This window comes from Ips typographus, linkage group LG3, assembly GCF_016097725.1.
Source record: "Ips typographus isolate SLU linkage group LG3, UJ_Ityp_2.0, whole genome shotgun sequence".
Lineage (NCBI taxonomy): Eukaryota > Metazoa > Arthropoda > Insecta > Coleoptera > Curculionidae > Ips > Ips typographus.
The window spans coordinates 3435722-3454009 of NC_138424.1; the positions used below are offsets into that span (position 1 = coordinate 3435722).

At 33.7% G+C, this 18288-nt stretch overlaps 1 protein-coding gene across 1 annotated transcript in view; it reads right to left on the bottom strand.

Annotated features, from left to right (window-relative positions):
* Positions 1-5278: 5278 nt before the first annotated feature.
* Positions 5279-18288, bottom strand: part of LOC145726094 (limbic system-associated membrane protein-like) — a 45039-nt gene continuing 32029 nt past the window's right edge. The window contains exons 4-11 of the mRNA XM_081975038.1: positions 17647-17847; positions 16046-16318; positions 9628-9725; positions 7756-7930; positions 7487-7692; positions 6858-7101; positions 6763-6804; positions 5279-6708 (exon numbers count right to left, since the gene is read on the bottom strand). Coding sequence (XP_081831164.1) covers positions 6599-6708; positions 6763-6804; positions 6858-7101; positions 7487-7692; positions 7756-7930; positions 9628-9725; positions 16046-16318; positions 17647-17847 — 1349 coding nt within the window. The 3' untranslated portion in view covers positions 5279-6598. The remainder of the gene's footprint in view (positions 6709-6762; positions 6805-6857; positions 7102-7486; positions 7693-7755; positions 7931-9627; positions 9726-16045; positions 16319-17646; positions 17848-18288) is intronic.

Sequence of the window (18288 nt, forward strand, 5' to 3'; positions counted from 1 at the left end):
CACTATCTCAAGGTTTCCTTGTTCATAGCAGCCCTTCAAGATTTAATTTCTTTAGGAATTTCAGGATCTTGAGTGGATCTGTTCGATAAGGTATTTCTTCCACAGCCAGCTGGGGTAATCCCAGTGTGTTTAATCTTCTGTGGCGTACAGCATAACACTCAAGCAAGATGTGGTGGGGTGTTTCTGGTTCTTCTCCGCAGAACCTGCAGGTACTGTCCTCTTCTAGGCCTAGCTTCCTTAGGTGTTCTCTGAGTCGACAATGATCCGTTAGAAACCCCGTTAATGCTTTGAGACTAATTTTGCTGAGGTGAATCAGTGTCTTCCATATTGCTCGGTTAAAGTTGACGAGGAGTTCTTTGGCCTCCCTCAGTCCTGGAAGTCTTTACCAGAGCTTTGCTCTCAGCTCCTCTTCAGCTTTATTAAGTTCTTCCTGGGCATTCATCGAGTTGATGGTTCTTTGTTGATTTTTTCATGTTACTGAATAAGAAATTTAATAAGGATTCCAAAAATGTGCTTAAAACACTCAATTTCTCACTCCAAGTTGGTTTGACAAGCAATTTTGTTTCTGACTGTCAAACTGTGTTGAAAAGTTGCAAAAATTGGGTTTAGAGAAGTTTTCTTGCAGTATTTGACACAAAAACGCTCTGAGATTTATAGCAGTTATTTTGACAGTGGTGACGTAAGTGCCTAAAAAAATGATTCTTCAAAAACCACGTGGAATCTGTCACTAAAGATAAAACAGTCAAAATTTGCAAGAATTACAGTTTAACACAGTTTCGAAACAAGACGTGTTTCTGAGATTTATGATAGTTATTTTGACAATTTTCAGTTTGTAAATGTAAATTACAAATTGTTTAAATAAACTTGATTATCCATCTTCATATTCGCGTCATTTTTGCCATCTCAAAAACATAATATTTGCCATAATTTAAACAGGAGGTAATAAAGAAAAGTGACAAAAAGATGAAAATGGTATTTTTTTCGAAAACATTTTTTTTTCATAACAAATTCATAAGATTGGTACAAGAATCACTTTGTCAGAAGAGTTTTACTTCATTTATTTTATTATTGATAAATCAAAATCCCTAAAACAATAAATAACAAATCAAAACAGCCTTTCATTCGGTGTTACTTTTTAGGATTTTATTTTGACAATATCGACCCAAAATTACTTTAATGAAATTAATGACTAAGGAGGAGCAACAATTTAGAACCAAACTTGGTTTATTCTACAAACTACTTTTTAATCCAGAAACCATTGAATGATGAATAAATAATTCAGATTAGCACAAAAAGAAAAACTAAATCACTACAGTCTTTGTTTTAGTATATTAGAAACATTAACACACATTTATCAACCGTAAAGGAAAACAGCTTTTCAATTCGACCGGTTACATAAAACTGTTTTTCCTTTATAAGCCTCTGTCGGCACGCAATATCATAATTTGGCTAATACATTTCCCGGTTTTGTGCTACGCACTAATTATCACCAGTGAACAAAGAGAGCGTAAAACTAATGATGACGTGGTGTGAACACAATACAGTATGCAAATTGCACTCCAACCTAAGCACTGGATCGAAATCCAGAAAGTTTTTTCACCAGTTATTTTATTATTGCATTGACGCTGATCAGTCGCGGGTTTTTTATTGTTAGAACTTTTTTTTTTGAGTTTGGTTCTACACTTTTAATTGGAATTAAATGCGTCGCTGGATACAGGAAATTTGCCTATCGACCACGTTTCCAACTTAAAAGCGATAAATGTTTGAAATGTTCTTTGATTTTTGACCGGGAAGCACCAATTATTCGGACATGGATATCGAAAGCTGATAACCTGGTATCCGAATGCTAATTTGCGACTCTTTGATCGTGGTTGAAATCAAAGGCGAACCATTTCAGTTTTCACTAATTGTTGCAACATTCTACTACTCATGCTATCCGTTTTTTTCCAAATTTTATCCGTATCCAATATTTGATTTCCAGAATTGGCTTCTGTGCCAGACGAGTCAAGCTTTAACAAAGCCTTAAGGCAAATAATAGATCTCATTAAGGGTCTCCGAGGACCAATAAAGGAACCTAAATTGAATGTCTTTAATCCAATTAACAAAGCTTTCGAGTTTCTATTTTTACCGGAAGTGTGTGCTTTCTTTTCACCTACAACGATGGCAAGCGTAATTAGACGAAACTAAAGCACTTTGTTCATTATGATTATGACTTTAATTTAAAACTTTATTTCACTAATTCTATACTAGTTTAAAATATAATTTCATGCTTTACAATAATTACATTAATTGTGTAATTAAGTTATAAGGTTTGAGAAAATCTCTTGAACTGGGCAATAGTTCTAAAATCCGCAATAAAAAGCAACATAAAACCTAATGCTGCAAGATCCACTCTTCGTCACATAAAACGTTGTACATCCTATTAAAAATAAACGACCCATACGAACGAAAACCCTTTTAATCTTTTCCCATTCGAAATGATTTCCTTTCCAGGCTTTTAAACGATACTTTAATTCGAGTAGGACTAATAGGGCGGATTGCTTTTTGAGACTTGGTGAATCCTCAACAAACAATAAAATCTTGGAGAAAGTTTTCAGTGAAAAGAAAGTCAACGCGAAATCCTAAATTATGTCGGAGAAGGAGCAATAAAAGCGGAATCCTGATATTTATGTGGTGTATGGGAGGTCTAGAAAACAATGAAAGAAAAGTTTATAAATCGTCCAGTAACAGACTCCCGTCGTCTGGCTAATTGTAATTTACTGCCATCAGAACCACAGCATAAAAAATGATCAACTTAATTTGTTAAGAAATTGTATTAAATCACTGGATTGAACAATTTGATGACTTTTCGTAAAAACTTTTGTCCAGCTTTGATTAAAAACTCAATAAACTTAATTCCAGATGTGAATTTTAGGCATCCAAGGCACGTTCCAGTCGTTAAAGTGTTTAATGATCATTAGGGTTTAATAAAATGTCCCCTTCATAAATATAAAGCTAATTTGTTACTAAGTGCTCTGAATATCTCATTTTCTCGGTAACAAGCTTACGATACTTGCCTTGCTGAAATCCGACAATATAAAATTAAGGACGCAGCACTTAGTCGATGCAAATTAGCTGAAAAATTCCACTTTATGATATTTCAAAGGGTTGGAAAAAAATCTGGCTTTAAAACGAGCATTCCTGTTATCCAGGAAGTGGAATCTCCACTTCGCATTCCGCATTTAAAATGCGAGATCCTGAAATGTGGCTTTTTAGCTCTCTCTTCCACGTTTTGCTTCCTGTATGCAAATCAACTGAAAGCACGGCTGAAAAATACCTTAATCGTGCCTTATTTTTTAAATATGGTCCCGATATCGGGATGCAATTTCCCCGTAAATGCGTTCCAAAGGCGAGAACTGAGGGAAAATTGAACGATCGCACAATGCAATAATGCCACGAAGACATGCACGAATTGAGATGGGAAGTTTATAAGACGGTTTGTTTGCTTTTATTTATTCATGAAGTAGGAATTGATTTTGGTAAGCTGTATTGACAGTCTGCTTGAATAAATTATTGCCACGACCAACAATGATATGAGTTGCTCCTTAGTAAACTGCAAATATTGTGAATATCAGTTACATATTGCAGATTATTAAAAAATTGTATCCTGTAATAATGAAATTGTGATGTAATTTTGGAGTAAGTTTCAAACATACTTTTTTCAATGCTGTTTTTCTGATGTTACTCAAATTTGAAACACCCTGTAGTATCTTAATCTATAAATAAAAAAATGTATTTATCATTTTTTGTTTTCTAAATACAAATACCAAGGAGTTAAAGGTCAAAATCAATTATCTATCATATTTTTAGATCTTTTAGAGATTTTTAGATATTTGACGCTTATAATGAACAGTTCGATATTTATTGTTTTGATGGTTGAAATAGTTTTTAGACACGTGACATATTCCTCAGCTGAACAGATTACATTTCGTGTTTAGAAGCTTCAAATGACAATTTTTTAAGTCACGTGATTTTTTGGTGAACATTTTGAACTACACGATTCATTAGTATAGCTATTATATTTAGCAAAAATTTTCAGAAATTATTTTAAATATTCTTGAGTGGTACACGTTGAAAAGTGCCGAAAAAATCTCTAGAACCATCCAAAGTAGTCTGTTAAACTGAGCAACAGGAAATTCTAGAAACATTTTTCAATGTTTAAACCAGCTTTACCGTTGTTCAATGGTTTACATTTGAAAAATCGGTAAAATTCGGAAGTAGTAGAAAATAACATGCATATCATGCCAAAAAGAATGTGTCATACAATAGTAAAACAAGGAAACCTATTACATTTTACTCACACTGTATAGTAACATTGTACTATTGTCAACTTTACTACAACTCCACTTTGGTGCCTAAATTTCCTTAAACTTTTTTATCATCTTAGTTTTGCAATCTAGTTTTTAAACATCCTATATTGTTGAGAACCACAAATAAGAAACCTATAATCCTGAAGATAATGTACACAAAAACTAGATCACTAGAAGCTTAATATGCTTTTCCCCTGTTTAAATCTTGTAAACAGTCACTAAAAACCTTCTAAGAACACTTCTGAAGAAGATGCAGAACCCTGTAAACGAGCTTAAATAAAAACAACTAAAAGTGAGTTTCTTGACTATTTGGAAAGTCAATAATTTAAACCATTCTCAAAAATATAGAGCAAACAAAATACAACCATAAACTTTACAGATGAAGTGGATATGTAAAAACTTAAACTCTTTCCGGGTAAAGCTATTAGCAGCTTTCGTGCATTTCTCAGTATGCCATTTCATTCATGATTGATTGATTGGCCTGGAAATCCTCACTCATACATACACACCGCTAATTGGATTTCATCCTAAGTTGGACTTGATCTAAGTGAAAAATAGTGTTTATTTAAAAGTCGTTCATTCGCAACCGAATTAATCTTTGCTGTCAAAATAAATCATCATTTTTTCACAAAAAAAACTGGCGGGAAATTATTGTGGAGACGGTAATAAAAATACAGTCGTTCAATCACCGTTTGGGCCCCAAACGGGTCTTTGTCAATGGGTTTATTGCTATTTCCAGTTCCTCGTAGGTTTGAAATTCAATAAAGATTCCCTCATAAAGGAACGGAATGTAAATTAGGCACGAATATGGCGGACAAGTGATGAAAACTAGGCAAGCCGTAAAACGCAATGATGCGGATTTAAGTGGGGATCATCGTGCCCGTTTGTTGTGTGCGAAAAAGTTTGTTAAACTGAAAAAAAGTAGATCGTAGAATATAAATGTCTTTATTTTGCCTGCGTCAGTCCCATTCTTTTCTATTTAGATTTACATTGAACCATTCTAGTAGACAAATATTACTTTTAGACTAAATCTTCTAATCAACACTTACGTAACTCTGGTTTGTACAGAATATGGTGAATATATAGAATGAAATTTTTAAACATTTATTTATGTAACTAATATAAAATTAGATATACATCAGGGTTAATTTAATACAGTACTAACAGTGATAATTCAAAATATTTTGGAAGTATACAGAGAAATTAAGAAAAATGCACTGAAACCCTGTTTTCGTTTAAAATCTATTATGTACATTGCTTCAAAACCAAGCAAATCATGTTTGTTAATTGTATTTACATGGAACAATTTGTTTGAACAAGAACCGTGGTTTACAGTAACTTATTGGACCCTTATTTTGTAACTGAAACTTTCAATAACTATACTCAAAATCTAAACTTATTTTACGTATTTTCTAACTAAAACGTATATTTATGACATGAGTTTTACAGCAAAAGTAAACGAGCTTTTCCCACTTTTTGAATATGTATGTAGTTTTATCAAATTAAGTTTAGTACTTTAGTTTCGTTTAAATATTTGTCTAGTCTAGGACCAGTAAATCAAATTAGCTATATAAAACTAAAGTTATTTTGCTATTTTTGATAATTTTACCAAAAATAATTTTGTTCATACAGTTTAACAATCAGGAAATATGGGAGTTTTATTTAACCTTTGTATATAAAATACAAACTAATCGAGTTAAACTAAATTGGACTTATATCGGGTAATGTTAGTTCAAACATAGAAATATAACCACAAAAAAACACAGAATTGTTATGAAAACCTAATAAAACTTTGCCTGAGGATGTTTTGACAACTCTTAATTAAAGCTACATTAACGAAATTAAAATAACAACCAGTATCCCTGCTTTTAAAGGGTAGAAAACCTGTTACAAAAAAATATAGTAATTAAATCTGAAACCTTCTCTTTTTTAATCAATTTAAAATTCAAAACAGCGTTTTCACCTCTACAACAATGTTAACTCACTTCTGACATTAACGATGAGTAATTTAATCAAGAGAGAGATATTCAAAAATTAATATTGAATAAACTAATGTAATTTGAGACACAATTTGTAGTATTTACGAACCATTGAACAGCCTTCAAGTTTCCTAAATTACAGCACTCTAGAATAAAGGTCACAATTACACAAATATATCTTATGTTAGAGTGATTTCGTTATGTTAAAACACTTATTTCGTCTAAATATTATTTATAGTAATTTACATTTAGTTGCAGTATTTTTTGGCTTTAACTAAAAAGTGAACCGGCTAACATCAGCAAAACTAGACTCCATTGCGACAGGGCTGTAGAGGTAGTGGAGATTCCAATACCAAACAAATCATCCAGAGGACTTTGTTCTGAAAAACCCGACGCTAGTTCAAAATCTTCGATTCCATAATGTATCAACTTACCATTTCTATCGTAGTAGTGTCGAATATCTGGATAAACCACATCTAAAAGACCAACTTTGTGAGAAGGTTTAATCTGGAACAACAAGTTGACTTACCTCTTTCAGTGGTTTGGAACACAAAAGATTTGGACACTGGACTCCAGCCAAATTTATTTCGAGCCTGGATTTTCGCCTCGTATTGCTGTCCAGGTTCCAGACCCCTAATAATGTAGCTCATGGTCTGGACACTGTTCCTGGATTGTCTGGGAGCTGGCAAAATTACGTTTCTCCAATCACCTTTTGATGATCTGGAATAGCCGTAACCCATGTTGTAGTTTGTAGCCGAATAAATACGACTTTCCTAGAATATAATTGGATATATTAGTAAATTACCATAGTAATAGTGTAGTATTCTCTATCCCAGTAAAAGTGGCAGTGACGAAATTAACTATGACATCATATTTAAATTCACTTGTGTCTTAGATTAGTTTTTAAGATTTTTTTTTGATTGGACTGGACCTTTGACAAAACAAATTTTTTTTTTTGGCATGTCACGATTACCTCAAAAAGTTGTTTGTTACTTGTAACTAGTACCGAAAATAGGCTTTTCCGGTGTATGCGTGAGCAACAACTTTAAAAAATAGAGTCTAGAATCATTTTAATAATATTTTACTTTTGAGGATCTTTTAGAGTGACTGAGCACGTGAGTTTTCTAACAATTTACTGTAATTGAGTTATAAACTTACATTTCTTATCACATACTTCTTGAAATTTTCATCATGGACAGGTTGAAAATGCTCAGTTTCCCCACCACTAAATTTGTCCGTAACTTTCCTAAACAGCAGCTGATACTCATCGATAGGACTCAATGACTCAATCTCCCAGCTAATGTTGTAACTTTCCCGAAAGTTTCCCAGGGTGGAACTCTTGAAAACGGCAGCTTTCGGTTTGCCTGGAAAACAACAACGGTCCGTTTCCGAAAAACTAACGTTATCTGTAGAGCAATAAATCTTACCAGTTAATTGGATGCTCTTTCTCGTTTTCCCCAGCTGATTGTCCGCAACGCAAGTGTAATTTCCAAAATCGTGCGATTGCACTTTACTGATAACGAGCGTATGTCTGGACCCGCGTGACTCCATTATCCTGGTTTCTGTTGTGTCTAGTTGCATCGTGTCACGGAGCCATAAAACCTTAAAAAGGAATTTTCCACTTAGGACTGATGGTTCCTAGATTTACGTCCGACTGGACAAATTAAGTTTAATGATTTTGTATTTGGTTGTAACAGTAAATTACTTTGTTACAAAGAAACCCTTTTGTTGAAAATTGGCAATAACGTAAAATCTTGCAGTGAACTACTTTTGTTGTGGGTTGAAACTAAGAATTTGTATGGATGAACATTATAATCTCTCTAATCTAATACTAATATACACGTGCAGCACAATGGGTGCAATTGGTCAAAAAAAGCAACTCCTAGCTCACTACTTTTTTGACCACACACTTTTAACAGTGCTGTAATTTACGTAAATACCACACAATTTGGACCAGTTATTTAAAAAAAAAACTCATTGACAAACGGTACATGCCATTATTGTTGTATGTTACTTTTAATGGGGTGTAAAAATAGACGCTTTAACATCGAACAGCAGACGCGATCTAATAACTTATGCAAATTGGAGACCCGGTTTGTATACTTCATAAACAAGCGATCAACGTAGTAAATCTGCCACATAAAACCCCATTTACACGCTCTATCCTATGCAAGTGACGTAAATAATCTGCTCTCATCCAAATTATGCACGACACGTACACGTCAAGCCTTTGTGATAATACTTAAGTGAGTGTAGCTTCTGACATTCTGGTAATTATTCGAAATCAAAAACTCATTTTTTATTTTGAGTTCTCCGGTTGAACGGCCTCAAGACGTTTTCGTATTCAGTGCAGGCATCCTAACGTTTAGCGAAAACGTTCTAATAAAAGACGGGCAAATAAATTTCACTTAAGACCTTTAATTCATTAATTAAATATACATCTTGGAAGCAGACCGAGGAAATAAATTTACCGGTCTTAGTTTGACTGTTGAAACTATAGGAAAAACTTTTCCAAGCCCACTACACCTCGGTAACCTCTCAAGTTATCCCATCATACAATCCAGGAAAAAGGATTACACGCTGACACATCGATGCATATCCGGGAATTAGATTTCTGTCATGTATAAAATATTAACGAGACAGGCAAGAATGCAACGGAGACCTCAAAGCTGTCTAACATCTTATTTCCGAGGGAAAAGTCGAATGTTCCGGGTGGAAACTGTTTTGATAAAATGAATATTGCCAAGATTGCGGCTCTCTGTAGGTTTAGAGTTTACGGTGGCGCTGTTCCTTCTGACAGCTTTATTCATATGGGACCAACTGGGCGAGGACATGCAGTTCAACCTTTCAACTTCGTAGTTCATAAAAAAATTATTTGAATTTTGTAGGATTTATTTTGAAACTGCACTTTTAGACTGTCAAAGCGACCAGGGATAGGAGTTTCCTAATATTTGTTTGACTAGACTTACTACAGTGTTTTATAATTTGGTTAATAATTACTGACTAAAAATCGTACGTGGATGCCAAATCCCAGTAGAAATCAAGGTTAAATTTACGCTACATATACACGCATAAAACCGGGCAGAAAAAGGTGAATTCTAGACTAGCAAGCCCGAAAAGACAAAGTTCCTTTTGTCACGCAAATGAGTAATTTCGCTCGCTTTCCACTTTAATGCCCCTTGATGAAATTTGATACTACGTTTAAGGCTTTGACTAATGCGATTTCGAGGTGAAATAGGTCGTTAAGGCCAATAAAGTAGATCGAATCTATCGATGTAAGTTTTGGGCTAGACAGATACCTCAGGTTGGTTTTCTCCGTGTACAATACAGACTAGGTGGGCTTCCAATCCTTCTGCTGTATGGACCACTGGATTTTCTACTGAAATTTCCGGTGGATCTGAAAAAAAGCAATACATTAAAAAAAATTGAATCATAGAGAGATATATACAGGGTGTCTAAAAAGTCTGGAATATTGCAAATATCTCGAAAACTGCTGATTTTATTTTTCTCAAAATCTTGTTAATGTAAATAACAGCGCATGACGTGAGGGTGAAATGAGGTTCGCAAGTATACAGGGTCAGTCACAAAGTATACCAACTTTCTTAATTCAAACCTAACACACTGTATATTACTTCAGATTTTAAGAGTACTCATAAAGGCCAATTCAACGATCTACAGTATTGCTACTTTATTCTTAGTATTAGTCAATTTTATTTGAGGAAATTATGAAAACACTTAAACGTTAAGTAAATTAATTAAAACTAGGCCAACATTAGAAATAAAACACAAACTACTTTATAAGTTTTTTTTTTTTTTTTCATTCAAAAACAGCATTTTAAGTAATAGGAAAATTTGCCAATTAATTTAACATTATATTGACGTTAGCTGTCATTGTTACACCTATCATTGTTATAGGTAGGTACTAAAAAAAAAAAAAAAAAAAAAAAATGGTATATCGTTGAATTGGCTTTTATAAGTACTCTTAAAATCTGAAGTAATATACAGTGTGTTAGGTTTGAATTAAGAAAGTTGGTATACTTTGTGACTGACCCTGTATACTTGCGAACCTCATTTCACCCTCACGTCATGCCCTGTTATTTACTATAACAAGACGCAAATTTTGAGAAAAATAAAATCAGCAGTTTTCGAGATATTTGCAATATTCCAGACTTTTTAGACACCCTGTATATGGTGTTCCAATTCAGCAGAATTTTCTAAATGTTTTTCGTTTTTAAGATGTAGGGGAAAAGTGAAAAATGTCACTTTTGAGGTACTCTACATAACTGAGGCTTTTTGAAGAGATTAAACCAAATTTTCATAAAGTGCTGGAAAATTTTATACCTAGGTGTCAATTTTTTTACTGTTGTGTATATCATTCTGGTTAGAAGCTAGAGGTCATTTTTCAAAAACAGTTGAATATACGAGTGGATATAGGTTATGATGAAAATATCTATCATGAAAAATATTTGAAATCGACACGAGTATTAAAAAGTTTACAAAGTGTTCTTTATAAAATAATCAAGTTGGTACCTACTTCCGGTATAACCCAATGCTCACTTTACTGTTATAAAATTTTTAATCGAATCAGTCGGACAACGTGGTAGAAATAAAAAACTCAAACCTAAGTTAACTAACAACTACTTTTTTCCACAAACTTATTAAAAATTCAATTTTTAACACGATTGCAACAATTACAACTTTCACATGCCTTAAAAATGCACTCTTATCATAAATAATTATTATCTACTCCTAGCTTGGTAATGATTTATTACATAGCTCATTTTGCGGTACGTAATGAGCGATTTTTCAACACTAGTGCGATAAATTTGACTAATCTTTATGCAGATCATAGATAAAGTATGTACTAGTATTGTACAGGGTGCTGCATTTTCGATGGTTTTACGGGGTACAGAGAAAACGGTAATAGATAGAAAAAAAGTAGCATACACGTTCTGATCTCTTTTTCTGAGCTGAGATGACTGGCGGAGAGTGGGCTGGGCAAACTTCTTTTGTTTCAAAGATACGGGGGGCTTTTGAAAATTGGTTATTTTGGAACCTCCTTTGTATTTCATTTGCTGTTAAAGTTATCAAAAAAGGAAGAACGGTTCCCGGTAGAAGTTTTCATGTAGAATCCAATGGCGTAGTCAGTTTTATTCTATTCCGTTTAGTTTCTGACATATGACAGTAAGTTACATTTTTTTAAATGGAACACCCTATATATTTTTAGGTCATTTAATTCTTTTGTTTTTCACTTTTTCAACAGTGTATTAAAACATATAAGTTTGTAAACGTTAATCTTGGTAATTAGAAAAAAAGCGTTTCCTTAACAAAAAAGTGCTAAATAATATGTATAAAAATACCCACAGTCGAAACAAAATTTGGCTATGTTCATATTAACATGTTACATGTCGTTTATAAACAGTTTTTTCAACTTCCACCTTAAAAATAGTAGAAAATAGAAATAGCCACTTTTCTTATCAAAGTGAAGGTAGAACTGTTTGTAACTTAGATTTTTAATAAGATTTATTAAAAATATTTAATTTTCTGATGTGTTAGTTTATTTTATTTCCGGTTTTGTTTGGTATTTTAGATATTGGCCTTTTTTAGCTTAGCAAAGGTCTTTTTTTAAAATAACAGGATTAACCTCTACAAACTTATATGTTGTAATACACCGTTGAAAAGGTAAAAATCAACAGAATTAAATGACGTAAAAATATATAGGATGTTCCATTTAAAAAAATGTAACTTACTGTCATATATCAGAAACTAAACGGAATAGAAAAAAACTGACTACGCCATTGGATTCTACATGAAAACTTCTACCGGGAACCGTTCTTCCTTTTTTGATAACTTTAAGAGCAACTGGAATACTGAAGAGGTTCAAATATTACCAATTTTCGAAAATCCCCAGTATCTTTGAAACAAAAGAAGTTTGCGCCGCCCACTCTTCGCTAGTCATCTCAGCTCAGAAAAAGAGATCAGAACATGTATGCTACTTTTTTTCTATCTATTACCGTTTTCTTTGTACTCCGTAAAACCATCGAAAATGCAGCACCCTGTACATTGCATTACCCGCGTAGTATGGCAAATTAATGGTCATTTGGTTAATCACCACAACTCGGTCTACAACCTCGTCGTAGCAATATACTCCCCACTTGTGACTGTAAAAATGCTTATACTTCACTAGTAGTGTAAATAACTAGTTTTCTTGCAACAATTATGCACTACTTTTCTTTATTTCTAGGAATTTTTTACAAATTTCTAGTTCTATAACTTAAGCGTATTAATAAGCAAAATGGAAATTCTCTTTAGGAAAGTCAGGAATTCAAACTAAATTTTTAATATCTGAAGCTGCAACTCTTGAAGTTAACGTAACGGAAATAAACTTTACGAAAATTACAGAATTCCCAGTTTCGGTCTTAGCGATGGATTAGTGAAAATTGCTTTGGGTTTAATATTTTACTTTTTGAACCGATCTGTGAATCAATGGAGATTTTAACTGGTTTTATCGTAGAAGTTCTTCGTTTTGTAACTAATCAATCTTAACCGAAACAGTTTAGCCCTAAAACTGCACCGAAAAGGGATTCTCTATCCCTTATCTTGACCCATCCGTCTTGTCTCTGCCAGGGCAAGTGTATTCATTGACCTGAAGGGTGCAAATCAATGGTGGCAGGGAAAACCGATCCCGTAACTAATCACTGCCTTTGACGCCGATTTTGATATTTATACTCGCTTTTTCCGATCAAAACCCAATGTTTTCGATTAGTCTCACCGATAGTTAGAGGAACATCGTCCTGCTTTTATCTTTCCAATCGGAACTGACAGCATTAAAGCGAAATAAAACCGTTTTACCTCCAGCTTATTGCAATAGCGTTTCACCGAATCGAGAAGTAATGGAGAATACACAAATCCAGGGATAATATTCAACCGCCCGGGGTTACGAAGTTATTAAAGCAACTTCACAGTGAATGAGGAGAAGGAGGAGAAATCTGATATAAAAATATACCTATATACAGACAGAACAAGTTAACTAGGGAATGCTACCACTAAAAGAATTTCGGGATTGTTAAAGTGTGTGTACTCAATTCAAACTTTTTTAGTTTTGTTCAAGGAGAAAGTTAACGAGCAGTCTAGAGCAATAATCTTTGAGAGCTCAATGGGAGTTTTCAATGTTTATTTTAATGTAGACTAATATAGACAGTCTAGACTGTTCGATAAAAGGGGGGATTATTATCAGTTTATAAGGCTTTCAGCTAAAATGCTTCACTTTTCATATAATATTTTTCTCTCTGTATAAAATCGTAAAAATCTCAAATCTTAAATTTCACATTGTCTTATTTCTGAATTGAGCATTTAAGCTTTAAAATTGACTGACTAAAGTTGCTTCTTTTGTCGCATGTCTAGGAGTGGCATAACAATAAAGCGCTATGATTACAATGTCAATCTCAGGTACACAGAATATATTTTAGTCCTGTTTTCCCGGATCTGCAACTGACGACAGGAGATAAAACCGCTGCATTCTCCGCTAAATTATTGGCGCTTATCGCTATTGTTCGTCCCAGCTTTCAGTTTCGAACCCCCACTGAAAATATTTTTATTTATGGCTGCTTATTGATTTACCCATCAATTTTTCTTGTCAAGATAACAATACGCCCGTAAGGGATTTGTTATGCAAAATTGATTCCGTCAATGTTTTAAACATTTCCATAGAAGCTTTTGTGCTGGAACAATGTCATCAATTATCATCCCCCATAAGTTATCCGCTGATAAGACCCTCAAACGCAAACGATAGTAAAAATTCAATTAAAAAACCCCTTTAAATAGACCAATAATGCTGGGTGATGTCATTAATCACTGGGACTAATAATTAGACAAATTTCACCCTCATCCAAAGAAAATTCGTCTTTTTGACAGGCTAAGTTTTATATCGCTTTAAAAGAAACCGCGAGCAATAAAACAAATCCACGAGCGGATTAATTTTTTCCAAAGAAAAAACACATTGAATTCTATTAAGGAAATGAAAGGAGACGTTTTTCGCGACACTATTTCGACGCCGCGTTTTCTTTAAAGGTGATTAATAAGCCACGAACCGGAACGGCGTTTTTAATATTGCTTTGTGTTCGAAACCGAGTCGTTTTGTCAACCTTCCCCAAAACCACAAACAACGACGTTATTTTCGTTGAGGGTTTTCCTCGTAGACAAATTCATCAAGGGGAATGTTGATGAATTGCGACTCAAGATAAAACTAAAAAGTCGTTCAGCGAGTGGCTGGAAAAGTGTAAAAGCCAGTAAAATATCAATGGGATAATTGATGATTGTGCAGTGAGCATTGTATATAGTTTCTTGAACTGACAGGAAAAAAAGTTGTTTTCTTTTTGTTTTAATTAAAATTATTAGACTTTTATTGAGAACTATTTCATGGATAATTTGACAAACCATTATTGTTTTTATGTAAGCAAATCACGAATGTCACGTTTGCTCTCTCCAGATACAGGGTGTTCAATGCATTAGCATTGCTATCTCAGAAAGTATAGTTGATAGAGCTTTAGTTAAATGGAGGCAAAGTTGCGCATTTTATTGCTAAATAATTAGATAAAAACAAAATCAAAAAATGTTTATTACATCTGAAGATATTCGACAAAAACTGAAAAAGACAAATTTTTTTTTATTTTTGTACCACTCTTATTTTGGAAAACCAATGACACTTTTTTATCCTTTATAAGAAAATAATTTGCTAAAGAACAGAAATTATGTCATTTTGATGTGTTTTGGATAAGATAAGAAAGTTTTGATTTTTTTCAGACATTTTAATGAAAACTTTGACATATTGTATCACAGTGAGATAACTCCTATGTTCTTGCAAAGAATAAAGCAAAAATAGGTAAAAACATTTGCACGTACGTTGAAAATTATTTACAAATTACATCAAGAAATTGATTGTATAAAATTAAACAGTCAATAAAGTGTCAAGAAAAGTTTTACATTGACAACTAAATCCTGATTATAAAAAAGAGACAAAATTTTGTCTTATTAAAAATGGTCCAAATTTGATTAAAATATCTCAAAAACTGTAAGTATTGTGTTGAAAATATTAAGGAAAACTACTAAAAATAAGCTGTTCTATCGAATACCAGTATTCTGTTAGTATAAAATAACTCACCCTGTATACAATTCTTATTCTTTGTAACACTAAAATATAATTTTGGATGTAGGAATAAAGCCGTGTAGTTCCTAAGCTCAATTGACAAAGTTTCAATTGCGTTAAGTACAAAAGTGTGTCGCAAACAGACACGTCGCCTAGAACAAAACAATCGAGTTTACCCCGGTGTCTTTGAGTTATTTCTTCCCCACTAATTTTCCGTATACACAGTAATTACGTTACAAACCTCAATCTGTCCATAATTAATTACCGGATAGCGAGTTGACGATTTAAAAGCAATTCTCCTTTCGACCTAGCAGCGATATCGACTAAATTTTATCCATATCGGTGAAATAATCAGCGAAGCGCATGTATCCAGGCCCTGTTCCTTTAAACTTATCGGTTTAATTGTTGCCCACGGGAGCCGTTAGTTTGAGATACAGCCATTACGGTGAAAATCCGCCGCTTGATTTAATGCCTTTTACTTCCCAGAACATGCACTGTTCACGTTAAAGGATCACCATTAAGCACAAGCTTAAATTTACTGAAAAACCCACAAGAAAAGCAAAAATACTTACAGAGAACGTGGAGGATAATTTGTTTGGAGGCATTCAGTCCAATCCCATTACTGGCTGTACATTGGTAAATTCCAGCATGATGTCTATCCACTTTGTCCAAAGCCAGCACTGAAGTGATTGCAGTTTGTTCCCCGCCTGGAAGAAGATTATTTTTCCTGGACCACGTTATTCTAGGTGTAGGATTTCCTTCTGCATGACATTCCAAAGCTACGGAAGTGCCTTTTTTAACTTCCACTCTACCATCCGAAGATGTGTAGGTAATCCGTGGCGGAACTGTTAACAAACAATACAATTTCAAACTCTTAAATTAACTACCAATAATTTACTAAATCACTGACACAATTAATTTTCCAGTTCGCGACAGTTTAAGATCTGCCTACACCTTTAGGAGATCCCCCCTTTGTTTCTCCATGCATGCGGCAAATCTCTAATGCGTTGCAGTTGAGCGGATTTAAATCTCGAGAGGATTGGCACGACAATATCACACCTCGATGCACAGTGTCAAAGCCGGCTCCGACTGTCTTTTGAGAGTTTAGAGCCGCTGCTCTAATATAGTAGGCCGCTTCACGGATTCATAACGTTATTACAGTTAATTTGCCTTCATTTCGGATTAAGTGCGCTAAATTGGATGCTTTTTACTTTAAAAATGCTGTTCAGCATAGCATAAACCAAATATCTCAAAAACTCAAATAAGCTCATTTTAAATATGCGTTAGTTACCATAAGCTTTCAAACTCGAAATTAGTAGTACATTACGTAACTAGTGCTGTAAGAAGTATTTTACGCACGAAATGGAAAAAATTAATTACTTACTTTTTTATATGGTTATAATGATATTTTCAAAAAAAAAACAATAAAATACTCAAAATTTGATTTTTTTTTTTATTTTGAAAATACCATTCGAACCTAGATCTTAAAAAAGTAAAATAAAAACATGTAAACCGTTCACCTGCTATAACCTTGTAATCTCTTTTTTTGGATGTTTTATTAAATTCTACTGTTAGAGACACCACACTACCTCAGTTGAATTATTATTAGAAGCAGTACTTGCAGTAACATTAGTTGTTCTGTTTGCTATTGCAAATATTTTAAATTGGTATTTACTTAAAACTGTATGAGCAATGCATAACTCGATGATCTCCATCTAATATACTTTGATAAAGTAAGAAACAAAAGAAACGAAAGAGAAGAAAAAAAAACGAAAACAATTTTCTAGAGGATTGGATCAATTGGTGGTAAAACTATGCGTAATTAACTGTTTACACTGACGGTCGTAGGTAAAACCCAGTTTGTATCAAACTCAAACTAGCAGTTCAAACATTGATAAACATTTTAAGAGTGTACTAAACTGATTTATTTAGTTAATTACCCATTTTCCAAGCCGACCATTGTGTGCAAGCTTATCTACTCTTTAAGCCTTTCATTCACATTCGTGAATTTACTTTGACTTGTCGGCTCTAATCTTTTCAACTTGAGTAATTGAATTCTCATTCAATTTAGATTCATATGGAACACTTCTTGGATTTCAGCCTCAGGATTCTAATGTGAATAGGTTTCTGTGATAATGTTTCATTTGAATTAGTATAAATTTAAGTAAATTACCTAAAACCTCCAAAGTGTGAGTGATTTCTCTGGGTTGTAAAGTGCCGATCTGGCAAACATAGTCTCCGGCATCTTGGGCGGCAACATCGCGAATTTCCAAGTTGAATCCATTAATCAGTTGGACACGAGGATCGGGAGAAACTTTGACCGAACCAGCTGACAACACTGCAATTCCTTTTTTCCAGGCTAAGACGTAAGGACCTAAAAGCAACACACAAATTTCAAATTTATGTGGAATCAAAATCCACATGAGCAGCATTTACGCATTTTGTAATTCACAGTGCAATTTACTCAAATACTGTATACTTCACAATGTGCTTAGAAATTATTTAAAAAATCTTGTTTGAGAGCAAAGATCAAGTATTAAATGACGTAAACGGAGCCGGGTCATTTATCACAATACATCACGACGAAAAGCCGTTTAAAAGGAATAAAAGATACTGTCCAAAGGGCAATTTAAAGGGGGCAGGCAATAAGATTTCAATCAACCGGCAATGAATGGATCCAGGATGCAGACGGAATACAAACTCACTTTTTAACTGTTTGAAGTAAAACATTTCCAAGCGATTTTCCGTGGGCGCAATTTCGAATTCGAATTGCGCCCGTTAAATATCGGAGTGATAAATATCTGGATGGAAGTTT